The following is a 22,099-nucleotide window of genomic DNA, read 5'->3' on the forward strand; positions in this document are numbered from 1 at the left end:
GTTCTCCATTTGCATGAGAACATACTGCAGACCTCTACTTCCTCTTCATCCTCTGCTTCTCATCTACCTTTCCTATTTCCTGCTTCCCTCTTGCAGTAAATAGAGCTTTAAATGTGTCACTTTTTGGGACTTTGTGAACTTGCCAAATACAAAGGTGACCATGTGCTAACTTCTCTGTAATGAAGACCTGTTTTAATCCCCTTCCCTTTTTTTCTCCTTCTGTCCACATTGTTTTCCAGTCAAAGGTCACCATGTTCTCATTGTGTACACTCCCCCTAATACTGACCTTAGACTGCTTTAAAATCCCCATAATACTATTGTTGAGCATGTGTGCGTTTGCCCACATTTGTGATTGAAAGAATATTTATTGGGGAATTACAGGATCCAAGCCCTACAATCACCGTGCTACACTGACCTTCCATTGAAGCAGTGGCCTTTTCAAACTCTCTATGAGGGCAGACCTTTAGCTAAATAGTGTATTGTGCCTAAAATAGTACAATAAATGGCACTGACTGCTGGTGTTTCCCCCTGATTTTCTCGTCTTGGCAGTGCAGAGAGGCCTCTGAAGCGTCATCTAAAGCATGTTGGATGCTGCTCAAGTAAATAGAGCCGTTCACTGTGTGCCATTAGACAAAAAAGAGAGGAATTTGCAGCCAACATTCTTTCATAAAAACTGGATTTAAAATGTCTTTTCAAAATGTGGCAACTCATCAAAAATAGTTTATGAGCTAAATTTGTCCATCCATACAGAAAAGACAGCTTGTGACTAATATAATAATATAATAGGCCTATATAAAATGCATTGTAAAAAGAATGCTAGAGCTTCCTCCGCCAAGGCCCAACAGTCCCCTTAAATTCAATCAACCTGCACCAGATTTCCCACACTCATAGATATCAGTCCCCTAAATATGCCAGATTATTTTCATCTAGGTCCATTATTTATTAGAAATTAATTAGAAATCAGTACAAAAATTATATTTATATAAAAAACAACCCACCGTTCTATCTTGCAATGTTAAAGAAAGTTATTAAAATTCCTGGATCTGCACCAAAATTGCAGAGCCCTGACCCAAACCACATCCTTACGGCAAGTTTCGTAGTAATCTGTCCAATCGTTTTTGCTTAATCCCGCTGACAACAACAAACCAACCAACCAACCAACCGACAAACAAACAGACAAGGACGAAAACATGACCTCCTTGGCAGGGGTAATAAATAATCATTATTTTGTGATGTCTTCTTGAGAAAATCTGAAGTACCTTGGTCCCAGTACCAGGTTTAGATTCCAGACATGTTTTTAACTGTGATTTAGCTCCAAGCAGAAAGTATATACTGTATGTAGAGAAAGGAATGCTCAAGGATTCCCCACTGGGAGAAGGACAGACATGACACAGCCAGTAGGTATAAAAAGAATGTGTCTCTTTTTTAAAAGCTCTTCTGAAACTATTCTGTAGCCCAGGGGTGTGAATTCTCAAAATAGTTGGATCACAGTTGTGTTTTTGTTCTTCCCTTCTGTTTACAGATTCCTTTTGTTTCCCTCTATGTTGTCTTTGGTGGTTAATATGTCTGTACACTGTTAGTATATTCAATCATTTTTCCATTGTAAATGCTGGTAAATGTATTTATATATAGTTTTCTAATCTTGACAACCACTCAGACTGCTTCACAGTTCAGTTTTGCCATTCACTTATTTACTGTACACACACATTCATACACTGCATCTATGTGCAGCACTTTATCTACCATACACCACTCACACACTGCCGACACAGGTGTTGGGGCAATTTGGCACACAGAATGGAGAAGCCAGGGATGGAACCACCGACCTTCTCATTAGTGGACAACCCGCTCTACATCCTTAGCCACAGCTGCTGCAATGAATGACTGTTGTCTGTATTGAAGTGTTCATTTGCAGTCCCTGGTCAGTTCAGAGGTCGTAGAATGTAACAAAACTATAATCACTGATAGGAAGTTGCCTGATTACAGAGATTTAGATCTGCACATTGGATGATGGAAAAAGGACCAAAAGTTGATGCCAAGGAACCAGACAAATCATCCATTATAAAGTGCACATTCCTTCTCCCGGTCCAAACCTGGTGCCTACATTACCCACAATGCAACAGTTGCACTAGAATAATGCTACTAGTAGCTAATGTCTTGTACGTTTTTTTGACAATAGTTAAAAAACAGACTTAAGCCCCAAACAATGCATTTTTCTGTGTGTTCACTGTTTGATTTGAATCAAAAACATGGAGACAGCCCTGTCGATGTGAGGGACATGGAGAGGACAAGTGGGAATTTCAGGCTCTGGATGAATACCTCTGAAAGCAATGAAAGCAGTTTGTAGCTGTTAAAGGAGTTTTAAAAGAGTTGTTGAGTTTTCCACTGCGGCGTTAATGGACATGCCCCCACTGTGTGTGTGGGTGTGTATGTGTGTGTGTGTGCATCTGTTTTTATATTTGTAAACACACATCTTTCTGTGTGTGGTTTCTCCTGAGGTGCCTACCTGAACACAGGATTAATTACTCAGGACATAGGAGGGCAGTGTGTAAAGATGCTGTGTGTAATCCTCATTAACATGTGAGTGTGCAGTTGTAATGATTCCCTGTAGTGCTTTCAGGAGAATGTAACTGCGATGACGGTTTAACCGGTGTCCTACATTTTCTTTCTCTCTGCCTCTGTCTTCTTAGGAAAGAAAAAGTCCAAGTTCCAGACGTTCAAAAAATTCTTTGCCAGGAAGAAGAGAAAGGAGCCATCAGCGGCTGGAGCAGAGGCGGGCCTTAAAGCCAGCCAATCGAGCGATAATGTCAGCAAAACATCAGAGAACAACGCTCTCACCCGAGCAGAGAAGGATAAGGGCTCTGGGTAAGATTGGACCCACACAGACATGCATATAGAAATACGCACGGGAAAACCATGGCGCTCTTATTCAAAGGTCTAATATTTATGAATGTACAATGACTGCTTCAAGTACTTCTTTTTGAATAGGAATAGATATGTTGTTATACATCGTGTATCTCACACGACCTCACCACTGTTTTAGAGCTGCTAAAACGCGACAACATTTCAGAATAGACGGGCAGAAGTTAAGATGTTTGGAAACAGTGGCACAGACGCTCACAACCTCTTGCCGATTGGGTCTTTTTGGTGTTGATGTAACCTTTGGTGATTTGTCTGGCTCCTATCACTCAACCTTCCAGAAGAAAACAACCGGAATTAGCCTCAGCTAGCAGTTTAGAAAACAAGATGGATAATCAATAACAAGCATTGCTGACCCTGTTGTCTTAAGATTAGCTTTTATTCGATCAATTTCAGTGTACACAGGATCGAATGCCTTCTTGTTTACACTGGTACACGCATGCCCTGTGTATGTGAGAGGTCACGTGATAGGCTACGTGTTTTCAGGCGTGTTGGGATGGACGAGGATTAAAACTAATACGGAGCCAAAACATTTGTGTGGACAGAGATCGCTTTGAAAAAGGTATTGGTATGGATGTAGCCTCAGATGAGCTGAAGAGTTCCTCCCTCCATTTAGATAAATATCTCCGCTTGAGTTAAAAAGGTCAGAGGTAATTTAAAAATGGAAGATGATGTTTTAACATCCTTATCCCGTTCTGACAAACTCACCTCAGTGGAGGCTCATGGCTTCCTGTTTTCGTAACAAGTAGTAGAGTGTCTCTTCCTGTGCTCACTCCTGATTTCCTCAGTTCTTTTTAAGCTGTGCCACTTCCTGCCACAGCTTTACTGACTTTTCCTTACTCAGGACTTATCCACTCCACATTTGTTGAAGCTGTTCTGTTTTAGAAAACCAACCAGAAATCAAAGGAAACATCTCACTGTAATTGAAATGTCTTTGTTGGTAAATGACACAAATTCTAAACCCACATCATTGTTAGTTTATGTGATTTATTCCAAACCAGTGACCCATCCCAACACGCACCTCTCTTTTATTTTGTTTATTTTGTTTAAGAAGCTGGGAAATCTCTCCTCTGTGCTTTGTTTATGTCTTCCTCTTCCTGCTCTCCAAAGGTCAAAGATCAGCCTGGGTAACAAGGCCTTGTCCCACGACTCTGTCTTTGTTTCTGACTCATTGGAGGCCAACGAGGCTCTGGGGGCATCTCAGGACAGCGTTCACGGGAAAGTGAAATCACTACAGGTAAAAACATGCCTTGTTTTAGTTGGAAATAATGTTCTAAATAAATGAGTATCTGGCTTGAGAGAGATCGTAAATCCCTGCGATGTCAAGGATGCCGTAGTGACCCCGACCTGCCTACGGAGGCAGGAAGGAGAAAAGAGGATTTGAGTGCAGGGGTTAATAAGGAATAATAAACAAATAAAGAATCGCAGTCTGTGAGTTTGGACGTGAGAACGTCTTGTGACCCAGGCTGCTCTCTGCTGTCATGAACAGTATAAATCAATAAAAGGAGTTGACAGAAAGACAGTGGTACCAGCTGGCCTCCTCTTTATTATATTTACTTAGTGTAATTCCCCCTCAGGGATGTGAATGTAGCATGAAATACACTCACACAGTCAGAACTTCAATGTAAATACACATGTAAAGCCTTATGATGTGGTAAACGTGTCAGTTGAGACAGGCTGTGCAGATGTGTGCTACAAAGAGAGGGTACAACTGAAGGGTCTGTCAAAGCTTAATGAAAGGACTGGATGAAGATAAGAACAGCAGACGGACACAATAAATGTCACAACTATGGTCTAAAATGGGAAGACATGAGTCCAAGCTGGATTTACTGACCTCCAGTTACACTGCTCCACTAAGCTTCCTACAGGGGAGTGAAAATTAAACATCTTAAAGGGATAGTTCACTAAAACTATCCCTTTAAGGATGGAGGGGTGGGTGAAGTTTTTGAGTCCACAAAACACTTCTGGAGTCTCAGAAGTAAACTTTGTAGCAGCCGAATCCGATACAATTGAAGTCAATAGTGACCTCTTCTTTAGACGTAATAAAAAAACAGAAAAACCACAACATGCCTCCATAGTGCTCATGTGGTGTCACCCAGTGTCCGCAAGACCCTCATTCATATTAGACTCGAAACAAGGTCATTTACACCGTGTTTTTAGCCTAAAAGTCCGCTGATATCGTCCTACGAGGTGCATTCAGGGACCCTCATACACACCATCATGTAGATAAGATCGCTAGCTTAGCCACCTCCGGTGGACTTTTAGGCTTAAAACACGGTGTAAATGACCATGTTTCGAGTCGAATATGAATTTCTTTATATACAGTCTATTGTACAAATACTTATTTTGGATATACTATTTATTGCCCAAGCTAAGCTAATGAGTTGCAAACTGACCATTAAGTTGTTCGGAGCCAAACTACACATTATGTAAAGATGAATATGTTACAAGGTGAATAGTTTATAACATTGTGTGTATTCGTCACTCACAAGATAATGTTAGATACTGTTCTTTTGTGGATAATTCAAACATGGTTACGTAAATAAATGTAATTTCCTTGTAAGCAACTGCTAATGGTGCTAACAGTGAAATAACCTTTTCCTGTGTCCTTATCTGAGTTGAGCTCCAATGTTTGTATTTAAATGTATCAACTGAAGTACATTAACTAAACTGTACTGGTCTGTGTATTTCTTATCAAGGAGGTGTGCGTGTGTGGTTTGTGTGGTTTGTGTGGTGTGTGTGTGTGTGTGGTGTGTGTGTGTTAGTGGTCAACCCAGATGAAGAAAAGCTGTTTTGTCCTGTGTTTGCTTTGCACCTGAGTCAGTGAGACCTTGAGTGACTGATACAGTGCCGAACACTTAACAGACAGATAACAACTCTGTTAGTTTGAGTTTCTGTGATACCTACCATGCACGCACACACACACACACACGCGGTAGCTCAGCGGTCGTCCTCTAACCACAAGGTCGGTGGTTCAATCCCAGGTCTTCCTCATTCCGAGTACTGAAGTGTCAAGATACTGAAAATCAAATTAAACCCCTTTCTCGTAGAGAAAGTGCTGCACATAGATGCACTGTATGAATGTGTGTGTGAGTGGGTGAATGTAAAACTGTACTTTAAAGCATTTTGAGTGGTCATTAAGACTAGAAAAGCACTTATATAAATACGGACCATTTACACACACACATTCACACATACACAGGATAAAATAAAAACTTAATGAGTCCTCACAAGTTGTTCTCTGTTATTCATATATAACCTAGACTGGGCTGTAACAAACACAAAATTTGCTCTGTTTTTATTTTTTTATAGCCGTAGCTCATTAAAAAGGCTGGTTGCAGATTTTGCTTATTTTCATCTCTGAAATGTATCAAGATGGATGACATGACTGCCTCCCAAAAAGTGAAGCCAAAGCGTATCAGCCCCCCTGGTGGCTGGCTTCAGTTTAGGTGAGAAAAATGGGGTGAGACGTCATGATGGACTCATGATTGGTGGAGCGCTTGCATCGGCTGGACAAACGGTTCCACCTCCCAATCACTACTAGGATATTTTGGCTTCATTTCTGGACAGTGGGTGGAAGTGGAGGAGATGTGTCGTCCATCTTTAAATACAGTCAATGGCCCCTACATACAAAAGAAACTTGGAAAACATCGTAACTCTCTCCTGTATTATCTACAAGTGTATGTTTCCAGATTTTGGATTCTTAGATAAATCAAGTTTTCTAATTGTTTTTCCTGCAGCTCCAGTTGAAACAGGCCATCAGACTGGGCTCTCCTCCATCCCTGATGTGCGTGAAGCGGACAGAGGATGCTGGAACCATGTCTGAGGATGATGGTCTGCCCTGCAGTCCACCTGAATACACCACTCTTCACACAGCCATGGTAACACATATTACTGAATGTCATCCCACATCTACCAGTCTAGCTGAATGCTGCAGACCGCACTGCTACCACACTCACTCTATCTCCATGTCTATCTTCTCTCTATCTCCATGTCTCAGAATCAGGCTCAGAGGAACAGTTCCATCAGTCTGGAGGGAATAGATAGTGACGACGACCAGGTAAACACACATTTAAGAAAGTGCTCCACACTGTCATCAAAGTCAAGCCACAGAGCCATTAATATACTTTTTTATATTCCATACATTATTTTTCCTTGTCAAAACCTGGCCCCTCCATTACCTGTGATGCAACTTGGCCGCCAACAGTTTAGTCAGAGATTTGGGTTGTGCTAGTTGTGGCTAATGTAACCTTGAGCTGCTATCCTGGAGCAGAGATGAGCAGTAGGCTAAAGAGGTCTGTTACATTCGCTTCTTTCTTACTCCTTACTGCTAAATTCATTTCATTTTAAGTTCCAACTAGTTTATTTCGAGGGAAATCCACTTCCAACCCCCAATTCCTGGGAAGTAGGTTGACCGGCCTTACACACCGAGCTGCTCGCTGCCATGCAGATTCATTTAGTCTTATCAATGTGTTGGTTCAGAGTCAGAGCCCCAGAGACTGAGTTTAGCTTTAGAAATGTCTCCCAATCAATTAGTTACCAATGAACTGCGTGCTCTGTGAATGAGTGATAACATGTGCCGGGTGTTCAACAAGTGGTTTATGACAAAACTGAAAGTAAAAGCCCAAGTATCAAAAACACTTACCCACATTCAATACTGGTGGATATGGCAGCATATGACAGATTTTACATTCAACAGAGCAACACTGAAGAAGACAATCTCTATATTCCTCCTGGCAGCTGTAGCATATCAAGCTGCATGCAAAAATTGTATTCTTAATAAATTATTAATACCGGAAAATAATACACTCACTGAATCTGCCATGTAGTTTGACAAAGTTACAGCGTAAAAAGCGTAAATTTCCTTGTACAGAAAATGTCTGTTTCTGGAAAAAATATTAACCGTTAGACCCAAAACAACTCAGATAACATTGGGCTAACAGGTTAGCATTCAAATGGCAGTGAAGAGTTGGTTCAAAGTCTTTTGTTGCCTATCAACTATTTTGCGACCCATCAGTACGATTTGATAAAATGTCATTTTAGATTCATTTATGATATCGAAGAAAATGTATTATTGCAGCTTTGAAGATTCATCTCCATGTAGACTCATCTGGCTGAGCCTCCTTCTGTCAGGGTTGGAAATCTTGGATCCAGTTATGTGTAAACATTTTATACTTTGACATGGTTTTGTCATAAGTCCAGGAGGACGTTGGGTACAAAAGTAGCCCATGACAGAAAATCCAGCATTGTATTAAATAAATTACTGCCTCAACATATTTGATATGTGCTCCAACTGACACATTTAAAACAAACTCTAGTACTGGAGGAAACCCATCCCATGCTAGGCTCTTTGTTTATTCTCATCAGCAGCTAAACAACTATTCCAATCATCTCTTATTATATGTGACTTATAAAGACCAGGAGGAACCTGCAGGCTCCATGAATGGGGAGCTTTTTGTGATTGTCATTTCTCCTCAGGTGACTACGATGGTGAAAACATCTCATGGATTCATGCTCGACTCCATTCACTGACACACTAAAGCCCCTGTTTCTCTCTATCTCTCTTTATCTCTTTCTCTACACCCTCACTTCTATCACTCTCTCAATCCCCCATCCTCACTTACTCTTTCTCATACCTGCTTTATCAGTCTCCTGACCTACTGAATGAGCGTTTGTGATTCACCCCATGTGACCTAAAGTGTCCCATATGCTCCATGACAACACAGTCAGTTAAAGCAATTCACTTTATTAATGGACAGAGATTAGTGCCAGTTCATGACAGGACAAATATCCTAAAAACCTCAACTATCCATTCAGCCTCACTGGTGACAATGTGTCCTAAAAGCACAGGCAGCAAAGTATGACAAATGAGCATTTAATGATAGAGCAGTTTGAACAATTTCAGGAGAGTTTCTGCCAGTCAAGAACCACAAATAGCCAGCAACAAAGACACGCAGAAACCTGAAAATATCCCCTTTTAAAGTGCATTCCAGACACGGCAGTGACTTGTGAAATGTAGTCGCAGCAGCACTTTCTGGAGCATTTTCATTCAGTGGGAACTGAAGTCAGACTTTATGGAGACTTTCTTTTTTTTTTTATTCCAAAAATAGAGTTGTTTTCATTCCAATTCAGTTTGTTCATATCTGCCATAACTCAGCTGGGATATTTGGGTTTGGATCCGCCTGTCTTTATATTTATTGCAAACAGAAAGAGTGCAGCCTTTGTCATTTTTCAACATATGCTGTCGTTCAGTATTCAGTTCTTTTTGTGACTTGGCGGAAAACAAAACAGAGCTAAAAGGAGAGTGAACATTTAGACTTAACATTTATCAAGTGAATAGAAACTAAACCCTGAATTAATCCTAATCACTTAATCCCTCCAACTCTATGCTAACACTTATCAACTCTATAAATCAATATGTCAGTGATGAGAATATGGCTTGTTTCTACTGCCCCCAAGTGGCCAATAACTGCATGTAGCAGATTGAGCCGAAATCAATGTGTGTGACTAAAGGTGGTGAAGTATCTTTCAAACACAACCTCAATGCATTTCTTCTCATGGGTCTGAAACTTGAATCCGGACAATTTAACTTTCTAGTTCAGCTCGGGTTCATTCAGGAATTTCACACTAACACAAATGAATACTGTGTCTGCAGCAGAGTAAATAACTGTCATGCGCTTAGTGTGTGATGCTTCAATAGGGACCTCAGTGTGTGTGTGTGTGTGTGTGTGTGTGTGTGTGTGTGTGTGTGTGTGTGTGTGTGTGTGTGTGTGTGTGTGTGTGTGTGTGTGTGTGTGTGTGTGTGTGTGTGTGTGTGTGTGTGTGTGTGTGTGTGTGTGTGTGTGTGTGTGTGCGCGCGCGCTCTTGTACAGCTATCTTTGTGAGGACCAGTTTGAGCCTACAACCTACGGAGAGAGGACCTCACCTTGCGAACCCCCTTTAATGGACTGTTTGGGGGTTAAGACTAGGTTAGGTTAGGGTTAGGCATTTAGTTTGGTTGGTTAGGGTAAGGGGCTAGGGAATGCATTATGCCAATGAGTGTCCTCACTAAAATAGAACGACAAACGTGTGTGTGTGTGTGTGTGTGTGTGCGTGTCCGGCCGCACGTTCAGAGTGCATTCCACTGGTTTCTCTGGCAGTCAGCATGTCTGCTTGTAGTTATAACATTCAAAATCTGCCTCAGCTTCTCTCTCTCAAACACACACACACTCTCACACTCTCACACTCTCTCACACACACACACACAATAAAGAAGAACAGCGTTCATTCTCCTCTGAATGATGCATGTTCTCAGTCCAGGTGTGACTAAGACTTCCCAACAGACCTCTTTTGGTATCTAGTCATGCAGATAGTTTCGGTTTTATTTGCCAAGTATGCAGATGTCTATCATCTGCCACAAACACAATACAATGGAACTGATAAGAGCAAAGAGATTTACTTCAACAAACAGGTTTTTAGAAAAAATCTACAGTGTATCTTTCCATTTCCACGGTCCTTGATAATTAACAGACCTCACTGTGGATAGTTTTGGGATCTTTTTGGTAGAAACTGTTCCAAAATCCAGAATTTAGTTTCCCGAAACTGTCATTGCAGTCCTTTAGGTCGCCCAAGTGTGTGTGGGAATAATTTGGAGGAGAAGAGGTTGAAATGAGTCAGAATGGGAATTTTTGAGAGTAGACAGAGGGGAAACCTCTGCAGCAATGACAGAGTTGGTGTTGTTCCTGCAGATAAGGACAGCTAATATTTATACAGCTGGACTCCTTGTCTCTCACTCTCTCACTCTCACTCTCTTTGCTGCTCTTGCTTCATTTCCTCTGGATTCTTTATCTACTGCCTTCATCATTTCAGTTTCTAACGCACTCTCAGTCTGAACACGCTCTTTTCCTCTCCAGCCTTAACGTTTAAAGGCTAGAGGCTGTAAAACCCGACAAAGATCAATAACTCAAATGTGTAATGTGACCAGCTGTGCCTAGAGCTGCTCCACAGGGACACAATGAGAGACAGACTTTGAGGATACTTTGAGGATACAGTGACATGTGGATATCATTTCCCCTGGACATGGGTGGACAAATCACAGTCTTTCTCACTGGAGACACAGCCAGAGGTGTCTCGAGATGATGACACATATTTGAGTGCTTGAGGAGCTGTAGCAGGGATTTAATTTACCTGTTGGATACAATGCCTAAGGAGTATTTACTCTGTCAACAAGTTATTTGTGGAACTTTTTTTCTGAAACCCTCTGTCTGTGTTTGTGTCTGTGTCCCCAGCTGCCCTGTGCAGCCTCCAGCAGGGCGATGAGCCCCCTGGTGGTTCCAGGAGACTTCAGTCAGCCGGCCAGTCCCTTCGGCTGTCTGGACAACTCTGCTGCCAAACACAAGCGAGGCCTGAGACTCAAAGCCTGCAACAAGAGGAAAGCTGCCAGTGTAAGACTACACTAACACGAGCACACACACCCAATAAATATCCTCTAAAGGACCATTTTACTCTCCTACAACCTGGGTTTTATTTGAATAGTTTGGGCCATTGTTTCAATCGGTTATTATAAACATGTGTGACTTATAATAAATGCAGGGATCTGGGAATATGTTGACCTCACAGCAATGTAAGAAACACTGTCAGACGATGGAACAAGTTGGAACAAAGCAAACACGTCCAACCTGTTTGACTTTAAACACAGCACTTGTGTGTTCTGTCCTTCTCTTGCCCCTGATGTTTTTCTTGGACATGTTACCACATCGCAGAAATTTTCATCTTGAGTGCAAACTTTTTATTCCCAATAGAAACGAAGGACAAATCTAAACACAGAAAAACCAGGTTATGTAAAAAGGGAATCATTCTCTAATCTTTACAAATGCTCTTTTCCCACACTCGTGTTTTGCTCTGTTGCTGTTAAAGACATTGTCACTAATGTTTCCTGTTGTCGCAGTTTCTGTATTTCCACAGAATTCATAACACTCTTTATCAAATGTCAAGGTTTTTACACATTTATACATCTAGAGAATGAGGTTCAAATTTTCACACGTGCATCTCCAGTCTGAGGTGTATCCACCCGCCTCCATATGGTGAGGTATGGATGCTAGTTGCTACATACTATTAATAAAATTATGTGTTTATGACCTTTTGGCCAATCAGGGTAAGGTAGGGTTTAGTGGGTTTGCGTCTTCGGGTTAAAGGGTTCGGGTTTAACTTGATCAATAACTTGATTGCCATCTGAGAGGTAATTGTCATTTCTAATGTATTGTGACTATGCAGAAGCTGGAGGGGAAAATGGAGGGAGACTCTGTGGTGGATGAGATGCTGAACACATCTGTAACAGATGCTGCGGAGGAGCAAGAAGAACAGATGTCAGAAGGTCAGGAGGATTTTATGTGCTTAAAGTACAATGTGTGGTGGTCTCTGATTACCAACATTACAATGAAATCATTTCATTCAAGGGAAATTACATCTGCTTTTGTTGTGCATGTATGAACATTTTAATTTTTACAACCTTTTTGTCAGATTAGAAAGTACACAGTTACTGCCAATTTTATCAATAATATTAAAAAGTGAATTATTTTCTCCTGCATACTTCCATAATAACAGTGAAGTCCAATGTTAAATTCACTTTTCATCCATTTAGCTGAATGTTTTAAACCTAAACTTGAATTTATAAATTATAATTGCTAAATTCATCTGAAATTATTTATTTTATTTTCATATTGGTAGCTACCGACTGCCATATACCTGCTGCCACTGTGTGATATCAAATTGTTCTGAGACCTTTGTTTCCATCTGTAATCCAGCTGTAAGTTTTGATGAGCTGAAACCAAAAGTGGAGAGGGAGGAGGAGGAAGAAGAAGAAGGAGAAGAAGACATGGAGGAGGAGAAAGAACGATCACAGCATTCCAGACAATCCCTGTTAAGATATAAGGAGGAGAGGGAGGATGAGTCGGAGGCAGAACAGGATGTTTCTCACAGCCCGGACATTTCCTCTCCTCATGAGCCAAGTCTGTCAGAGGAGGAAGCCCCCGACGCCCAGCCCCCGCCCTCCTCAGAGCCCAGCTCCAGAGACTCCTCTCTGCACAGTCCCAGGTGATTAGATGTGATTTCCTCCATGTTTTCTCCTCCTCACACTCTAAATTGTTTTTGTTTTCTTCTCGGGTTAATCTGAACTCTTGCCTTCTGCTTCTAGAGCCACACCAGAGCCCCCTGCTGGCCCAAGAGAGTATTTACTGGACCCTCCGGGTATTGCCTACGGAGCAGAGAAGAGCAGGGTTGAAAGTGAGTTGGCACTGAGAGCAGATGAAGATGAAGTTCAGGAAAACGATGAGGAGGAGGAGGAAGAGGAGGAGAGCTCGTTCCTACAGGAGGTACTGAGCTCCTTGAAAACTCCCCTCACGTCCTGCTCGCTGAGGTTAGATACAGAAGACGACGTCATGAAGATGAAAGAGGAGACAAATGAAAAGGAAAAAGAAGTTGTAGAGATGGAAGATGGGGAGAAGGTAGAGGAAGAGGAGGCAGAAGAGGATGAGCCTGTCGGTTATCAGGCTGCTCCCTCTCTAATGTTGGGTCACCCCACCGAGAAAAAGGAAGAGGTTTCTGTTCTCTCCATTGAAGAAGAAGTTGCTCCTGTTGAGGAAGAGGCAGAAAGTGATGAAGAAGAAGAAGCAGCAGCAGCAGAAGAGGAAGAAGAAGAACTGGTTGTGGAACTATTCATTCCACATAGTGTATGTATTTTTGATTAACTTGTATTATTTGGATTCATGTAACTATCCGTGTTTGTAAGCTCTTGCAATTATTTTGAATAGAGCTCAATCAGCCTCATGCGAGATCAATGATTCATCCGTATCCGATAACTCATACTGCTTTTAATACTTAACACTGTTACATAGGTTTTCAGTTCCGCTGTTAAAAAAAAATTACTAAATATTACTACAGTTTTAGAGTGATATCATAAAAGAAAGAATCGTGCGATGACAAGTTAGATTCTAAAAGACGTATGTGGCAAAGCAAAGTGGCACAGACTCAGAGTCACATGGAAGTGAACGACTGTTACATGTGATTTTACAGTGTCAGGTGGTGGATGTTCTGCTGCATTAAGATCCTGAGGCAAATTGTTCCAGTTGGAGAATCGTTCTACCAACTCCTGAACTGCAACAGTTGTCACAATACCCCAAAAAACACATAATAAATTACATATTATGTCCTATTACATCATTTTGATTTTGATGTTGTGTCAGTAAACAATATTTACATGTCAACACCCCAGCATTGTCATTATGCAGAGTTTGTGGTCCAACATCATTGTGTCGCTAACAACTTAATGTATACAAAGATGGACGACATGACTGCTCCCAAAAATGAAGCCAAAGTGTCTCAATCGCCACCTGGTAGCTGACTGCAGTACAGGTCATAAATCCAGCCTCCTCCATGTTAGCAGATGGGATATGGACCAACCAAAAAAGTCAAAGTACATGTTAAATATGTTTTTCTCAAAAGAAGCTCTCTGTCATTGTAGGTTCTAATCACAGTGATGTTTGTTCCAGTGTCCATGTTTCCTTTGTTCATTTAGATTAGTTATTTGATGCTATAAAAACAGATTGAGACGTCATGATTGACAGCTGACACTGACTGACGATTTATTTATTGATTGATTAATTGATCAATTTCACATGCAAGTAGTCATGTTATAACATTTGAATACTAAAACATTTATTATATATAGCTGCTTTAAGTCATATATAATAGAAATAGAAATAGAAAAACTGAATCTTTTCAAAAATCATACGAACCTGCTACTGGAGAACACTTCTGTTTGTATATGTGCTCTTGAGCTGCAGTTGACAAACTCTATACAGTACTACATGAAAAACAAAATATTTACAGGATGTAATATATTATTTCCTCTTCTTTTTGTCTTGCAGCAGGAAGAAGAAGAAGCAGCAGCAGAGAAAGAGGACGTGGAGGAAGTTGAACCTGAAGAGGAAAATGATATGCTCTCTAGAAAATCTGAAATCCATGCTCAGGGAGAAAGACAAGAGGAAGAGGGTGAGAGAGAGGAGGAGGTGATGGAGCTGGAGAAAGAGCCACAGGTGGATGATGAGGGATCGGAGAAGAGGGAAGAGGAGGAGGAGGAGGAAGAGGAGGAAGAGGAAGTGAGTGCAAGAGTGGAGGAGGCAGAGGAAGCAATTGAAGAGGAGAGCGAGGAAGCAGAGGAGATGATGGAGAACCTCCCTGATGCAGCAGCTGAAGAGGTTGGGATCGCTATGTCACTGCAGGAGAGAGATGAAGGTGTAGAAGCTGTGGTCAGAAATGACACCACTGAACACACAAGTGATGATGAAATCCCGACAGAACTTGGTGATCAAGTAGTTGACAAAGTGCAGGAGAGGGAAGAAAACTCGGAGATAGTTGAGGAAGGGGAAGAGATCGAGCTCTCAGAAGAAAAATCAGACGGAGAGGACGACGTGGAAACCAAACATCCTGATGTGGATGAAACTGAAGAAGAAAACATAGAGGAATTATCCAGTATAGACACGAAACAAGAGGATCAAACTGAAGCCAGAGCTACTGTTTCTGCTCGCCCTTCTTCTTTGTCTCTTCAGGACTTACCTCATGAGACTCCGTCAGAAGAGAGCGGGGCTGTCTCTCCCAGTAAAACCAGCATGATCCACATAAATCTAGTCTCTCCCAGCTCAGAGAAAAGCCCATCGTTCTTCCAGCAGTCTCCAGCTGCTGCAGATATCCATGACAACATCACTGAGCCTCCTTCTCATCTTGCAGCAGCCACAGAAGAAGAAGAACAAGCTGACACCGTGGAGGAAGTAGAGGAAGAAAAACAGTCCGCCCTGGAAGAAGAAGTAGAAGAAGAAGCAACACCTCCTGCATCTGTGGAGGAAACAGCCAACCGGCCGTCCAGTGGTTCCGATCAGAGTAAAGTCCGCTTCACCATCACGCCCGCCTGGCAGAGATCTCAGAGTTTGACTCCTCCTTCCTCTCCGCCCGCCGTCACCTCCTCTTCGACGTCTGCTGTCGCAGGACAGGGAGGTGAGGAGGTGGAAGCAGCAGTGAAGAAGGATCCAGGTGTAAAAGCAGAGCCGGCGAGTTCGCCCAAGGTTGACCTGGTGTTGAGTCCAGGCAGAGCGAGGAATGCTGGGAGCACCGCCGTCAAACCGCAGAGCAACACAACAGCGTCTCCACCCTGCATTAAACCTCAGGCCTCAGCTGCTGTGAGCACAGAAGGTAGACACATTAAACATGACCATTCCTACTGTTTTATATGTTTGGGTGCTTGTACTGTTGTCTTCATTCAGCATCCTGAGCTGTAATTGCATGTTCTATTTTCACCATGACCCACATCCTCGGTTTTTCCAGTCACGTGACATGAACTGTCTGTTTGAGCTAAAATAAAGTGAAACCACAACTTCTCCACCTCCCACCTACAGAAAGCTCTGTCGTAGCGGAGGGAAACCCTGACAATCCGTTCGGAGTCCGGCTGAGGAAGACGTCCACTCTTCACCTCTTCAGCTCAGAGGACGAAAACACAGAGGTGAAATAAAGCATTATATAGGCTGGCCAAATGGAAAACAATCAGACTGAATATGCAAGTTTAAAACGATTTTTAGACGGGATTTGAAAATGGAGAGAGAGTCATTGTTAGGGAGGGAGATCCAGAGGCAGGGAGCAAGTTCTTTACTTGGCTCTCATGCACATCTTGAATGACAGGTACACAGAGAGGGGCTGTTTAAAAACAATTTGTAGCATATGTATACCAGATGCTGCCCCTGAGTGTTTGGTGTATGAACTTGATAATGGGCCAGTTCTTACTCATTGCCTCATTTCAAAGAGATCCTGTAGAGGCGGCAGCTTAATTAACTAACTGTCTGATTTTCTCTTTCGCAGTCTCCCATCGAGTCTCCAATTCAGCCAACCAGCTGTAAAGCTGAGCCTCCACAGCCAATCGGTGTTAAGCCTTCCATAAGTCAGCCAATCAGTAACAAGCCTGTCCTTCCTAAGAAACCAGATGTACACGGAGACAGTGGAGTTAAAACCAAGTGCATCTCAGGTGTGTACACACACATAAACTCACGTACTACAGTTTTCTTACAGTGAGGTTCTCAGCTGGAACAGTCCTACACTTTGAATGGTGTAAAATCGTGGTGTAACAGTATCTGCTGTGTAATTGATCCAGACCCAGCAGCAGCAGCTCGTGGTGGTTCTGGTGGATCTGATTCACCCAGCTGGATCTCTGTGGCCAAACAGAAACAGAGGATCTATAAAGAAAACTCACAGGAGGAGATCACTGTCAAGAAGGTAACCGTCCGCTTGTCGCATCCATGAAAAAAACATTTCCCCAACATGAAAATGACTGTATTCATTAAGATTGTTCTCCAAGAGGCAATGTTTGTCCTTAAGAATAAGTTAAAATGAAAGGTCCGTATGTAGCAGAACGACTGTGTCACAGTGTGTATTCAGCATTGTTCTATGAGGCCAGTTTGTCAGTTGCAGTTTACTGAAGAAGCTAACATGCTCACATGGTGGCAGGCAAAGAAAAACACACATGTTGATGCCTAAAACCATATACTTGTAAATGTAATTTAAAATGTAAAAATGCTCTTACATGATTGTGTAACATGTTGCTCTTTTCCTCTGCTTCCATATATGTTCAGCACATCACCACACATTTCCAGCCCCTTGTTATTCTAGACACCGAGTTGTGTAAAGAATGTGAACAGTCAGTAACTGTGCTGCTCTCTGTTATCAGGACGAACCAGAGAGGAAGACTTCACTGCCAATGCACGTCAGCTCAGTCGCAAGCAGGGAGCAGAGCAACAAAACAGCTGAGTCCAGCAGCAAAGGTCAGCACACACACACACACACACACACACACACACACACACACACACACACACACACACACACACACACACACACACACACACACACACACACACACAAACACACACAGGGGAACATTTCAACTGTCCTCTTTTTAATTTTCTATTCAACGTAATCTCAAAACAACGAGTTTAGAAAAGTAACCAGTGAAATTTGTTGCTGGTTCTTCGCCTCAACTTGTTGCCTCCCAGTTGGTTGATGTGATGCTGCCCTCATCTGTACAATGTCTGCTACTACAACTGACCCCACAATTTTTAACTGTGATTTACCTTCTATTACAAATCTAACGGTGTGCTCTCTGAGTTAATGTCATCTACACATCACAACATCACAACATCACTGACAGAAATTCAGTTTTTTTTTTTATTTATTAACAAGCTAAAGTCATGTGGGCAAATAACACAGATTATGGATCTGAGAATAAGAAAATAGTCCTTATTCAGAATAGAAAATAAAGAACCACAGATCAGCAAACCACTGAATTGTGCTGTTTTACATTATATGACTACACTTCATTCCAGTGTGTGATTTCTTTTGCCCATTTCCTGGTGCTTCCTATACCATTTATTAAACATGTTTATATATTAAATGCATAATTTGATGATGTTTTAAAGCATATTTGAGTTATTTATTCTTATTCAAAGTCAGATAAATGTCCTAATGCTTTAAAAACTGCTGCTATGATTTTTCTTAGTAATAACTCTCGTACTTTTTGATTGAGTTTTAATAATTTTTCTACTGCATCTCTATCCCAGCCACAGTCCAGACCCCATTCATATTTTTAAATGTTCATTATTGCACACTATGCAATATGATCACATTTGTATGTATGGCCCTTTGTGTATGTACAGCAACTCAGTACCTTTACACAGTATTATGAGTTATATAACATGAGGCATTAAAGCCGTATGCAGAAGTGATTTAAAGCCTTGGTTCATATTCACATCCACATCTCAAGCTCAATGATATTTTATGTTTCATTTCTGCATCAATGCAAACAGCAAGCACTTGTATTTCTTTCAGGAAATGTTTCTTTCATTTGTTGGTGCTTGACCTGTCTGTATATGTCTTATTTCCTTTCTCCCAGAGATGAGTAAACCTTCAGCGTCTGTAGAGAAGGAGACGAGGAGAGCTCTCTCTCCTCCAACTCCAGTGCCACCTCAACCTTCGAAAACCCAGTCACTGCCCTGTCCAGTTCCTCCAAAACCCCTCGTTCCACCTGCCGCAGCCAAACCTTCAGCCCAACCCACCCCAGCCCACAGACCCCTGCCCGCACCTACTCCGGCTCCTGTTCCCCACAAATCTCCCTCTTGCACAAGCCCGCCATCTCTCTCCAAACCTGCCCCCGTCTCACCTTCCTCCAAGGCACCCCAGCCCCAGAGTACGACAGTCCCCTCCACTCCTTTTTCATCGAGAACCGCTCCAGAAAAGTCTGCTTCAAGAGCTGCAGGTCTCCCTGGACAGACCCCGTCCTCCCAGCGAGGCTTGCCCTCCGCTGCTTTGCCCCAGGACGAGCCCCCGTGGATGGCGCTGGCTAAGAAAAAGGCCAAAGCCTGGAGTGAAATGCCGCAGATCGTCCAGTGACAGAGCAGGTTTAACTAAGTTTGTGTACTTGGGTCTTAACTGGCTCGAAAAAAGACCAGGATCTGAAAGGGGGTTGATGTGGACGGAGAGTCGGGATGGACCAGAATGCATTTGCACAAACAGATTTGTTGTTTTTTATTTTCTTAAACTCCTGGCGTCAGATTTCCGATTGGCACAGACCCTCCAATCACACAGCTAAAGACAGGCTTTGTTTACCCTCCTCTCTCTTTACGTCTGTATTCTTGTGGAGACATTTTCTACAGGACAGGGTAGGACCCCCAAAGTAACTGCGTCTTACTTGAAGTGGATCCAAATTGTTTGTTAGCAGTCTTAGAGAGAGGAGAGGAAATACATGAAGTCCCCCAGCAGTAAGTATGAATTTATTTAATCTAAAGTAACCCAAACTATTCAACATGATGCCACGAAACATTTCAGGGAAGCAGAGAAGGAGAAAAAGTAAGAGAGAGAGAGAGAAAGAAAGAAAGAGGACATTTTATCCACAGGAGGAAAACACAAAGTAATATTGGGGTTTATTCATTAATTCTGTCTTAAGGACTGGACAGGATGCTGTTTTTCTGTCTGTCTGTCTGTCTGTCTGTGTGTGTGTGTGTGTGTGTGTGTGTGTGTGTGTGTGTGTGTGTGTGTGTGTGTGTGTGTGTGTGTGTGTGTGTGTGTGATTTTTAAGGCAGTGATACGTGCTCACATTTTGAGGAATGTGGAAAATATTCTTGGCCTCAGAGTGCTATGAGATAACATCCAAGTTAAGCTGTAGAAAAATGTGCTGAACTAACAGCGGCTGGTCATGAGTTTTGATTAAGAAAAATTAAATCTGCAGAGCCTCAGTTTCTCTGTGTTTCAGGTTTTTTAGACAAATATATTTCTTATAACATCAACCACAGATACTAAACCAGTCATGTTTGCTGTGTTAGCAAGTGCGCGTGTGTCCGACATGTTTCAGGTTGTCAGTGTAAATTATATTATTCATTTTCTCTTTTGATATTTTCAATACATAACAACAGGTTATCTGTCAGCATCCTGCAGAAATCTAAAATCTCCAAAACGTTGGAACGTTCAGGAACTCTCAGAAAATCAACTATTACTCTGACCTGTGTTTCTTTTTACTATTTTTACTGCATCATCATGTTGGCAGCGTGGTGTTTTTTATAAGACGTTTTCCATTCACAAATATAAGCATGTAAATAAATTGGAGACTGGTTTCCTGCAGGATGCAAATCATCACTAAAGCAAATGTCACAGCTGATCGTTTCCTTTGTATGAATTAAAGCTATGTATCACACAGTAACTATATATGTTTTATGCATTCTATTTTGTATTGCCTTTTGAGGACTTGTCTTGTACATAAAATGTGCAGTAAAGAACAAATGAAAACACCTTTTGCTTTTGTGCATCCGTGTTTCCTGTCAGTCCGAGTGTCCATGCACAGGTTCAGAATTGTAATTATAAAGGAAATATATTTTACTTGCCACACAATACAGCCATGTGGAGCCATGTAGGTTTAAAAGGTATAAGCAATACAATGCACAACAGAATATAGTATGTCTCTCTCGCTTCCATGTATTTAAAAAAAACAAATTCCATCAGAATATCTTTATTTGTTGTGATTTCTTTCCATTTTTCTAGCACAGTTTAATATCATTAACAGAGTCATCGAGGAAACAGATATGTATGTAGGTTTTAGATATGTTACATTGAGAAAACTAAGGGAGAACGATAATAGTTTAACCTCAAGGGTCTGTGCAAAATGTCTATATCAATGAAAAGTGAAAAATTGGAAAATGTATTTAAATTTTGAATTATTATTATATTTCATTTGTCAGATCAATGTACAATTGAGATTTTGCATTCATGTCACATGTGAATGTGGATGTTGAAGAGGTGGCTCCTGAGATGTGGCAGATGTGGCAGTGTTCCCTTTGAACAAAGTCTAAGTGGCTGTCGAGGTTGTTAAAGACTGTGTCAAACACCAGCAACTCTCAGTGCAAAGTCTTGGGCTTCCTCTCTGTGTACTCACAGACAGATTGACCTGGTATGAAGTTATCTTTGTCTCCGATGTCCATCTGCCTGATGACCGCATGTCTAGAAAAGTTGCTGAGCCCTTTTTGTCTGCCACATTTGCAAATTGTACTAAATTTAAATTCTAAGTTCGACACACAAGACTCCCTACATTATTTTTTCATTACAAAAAGTGAGTTCAATGTTTTGTGAAGTTCTTGGTTTCTCCAAAAATTTCAAATTCTTTCAAAACAAGAGGAACCTGCAGTATGTTTTTCACCACATGAGTAAGTACAGTGCTAAGTAATAAAAAAGAGAAACAGCAGCTGCAGCCTTGAAGAAGCTGTCGAGCCAGCTTGAATGTATTTAATGTATTGATTGTATTGATTGTTTACATCTTTACACAGACCAGAGTGGGAAAGCGACAATCTGTGATTTTAGTTGAGTCAATTGGTTGCAACTGAAATACTTCATAGACTGTGTGAAGCCTAAAGTGAAGCCAACACATCACGATCGCCACCTGGTGGCTAGCTGAAGAATATGTCACAAACCCTGCCTCCTCTTTGTTAGTTGATAGGACATGGACCATATTAAAAAGTCAAAATACAGGCTTCTCAGCTTTTCTAATCAATATAATCAACCTAAAACATACTAATGAGACTTGTTTTAACTATTGTTTTGTTTTTAATTGAACATTATTTACATC

At 41.5% G+C, this 22,099-nt stretch overlaps 1 protein-coding gene across 5 annotated transcripts in view; it reads left to right on the forward strand.

Annotated features, from left to right (window-relative positions):
* The window catches only part of zgc:66433 (uncharacterized protein LOC321250 homolog), a 49,001-nt gene extending 28,225 nt beyond the window's left edge, over window positions 1-20,776 (forward strand). For 4 of the 5 annotated variants that reach the window (XM_034598944.1, XM_034598946.1, XM_034598943.1 and 1 more), the window contains 14 exons: window positions 2,691-2,865; window positions 4,030-4,156; window positions 6,660-6,800; window positions 6,920-6,979; window positions 11,187-11,342; window positions 12,172-12,271; window positions 12,702-12,990; window positions 13,091-13,625; window positions 14,823-16,140; window positions 16,344-16,447; window positions 16,801-16,963; window positions 17,090-17,211; window positions 17,663-17,756; window positions 18,884-20,776. In XM_034598944.1, the coding sequence (XP_034454835.1) occupies window positions 2,691-2,865; window positions 4,030-4,156; window positions 6,660-6,800; window positions 6,920-6,979; window positions 11,187-11,342; window positions 12,172-12,271; window positions 12,702-12,990; window positions 13,091-13,625; window positions 14,823-16,140; window positions 16,344-16,447; window positions 16,801-16,963; window positions 17,090-17,211; window positions 17,663-17,756; window positions 18,884-19,380 (3,881 nt within the window). In that variant the 3' untranslated portion in view covers window positions 19,381-20,776. The remainder of the gene's footprint in view (window positions 1-2,690; window positions 2,866-4,029; window positions 4,157-6,659; window positions 6,801-6,919; window positions 6,980-11,186; window positions 11,343-12,171; window positions 12,272-12,701; window positions 12,991-13,090; window positions 13,626-14,822; window positions 16,141-16,343; window positions 16,448-16,800; window positions 16,964-17,089; window positions 17,212-17,662; window positions 17,757-18,883) is intronic. The other variant, XM_034598945.1, reaches the window with a different exon arrangement.
* Window positions 20,777-22,099: the final 1,323 nt, after the last annotated feature.

Source organism: Hippoglossus hippoglossus, chromosome 10 (genome assembly GCF_009819705.1).
Source record: "Hippoglossus hippoglossus isolate fHipHip1 chromosome 10, fHipHip1.pri, whole genome shotgun sequence".
NCBI classification, from domain to species: Eukaryota; Metazoa; Chordata; class Actinopteri; order Pleuronectiformes; family Pleuronectidae; genus Hippoglossus; species Hippoglossus hippoglossus.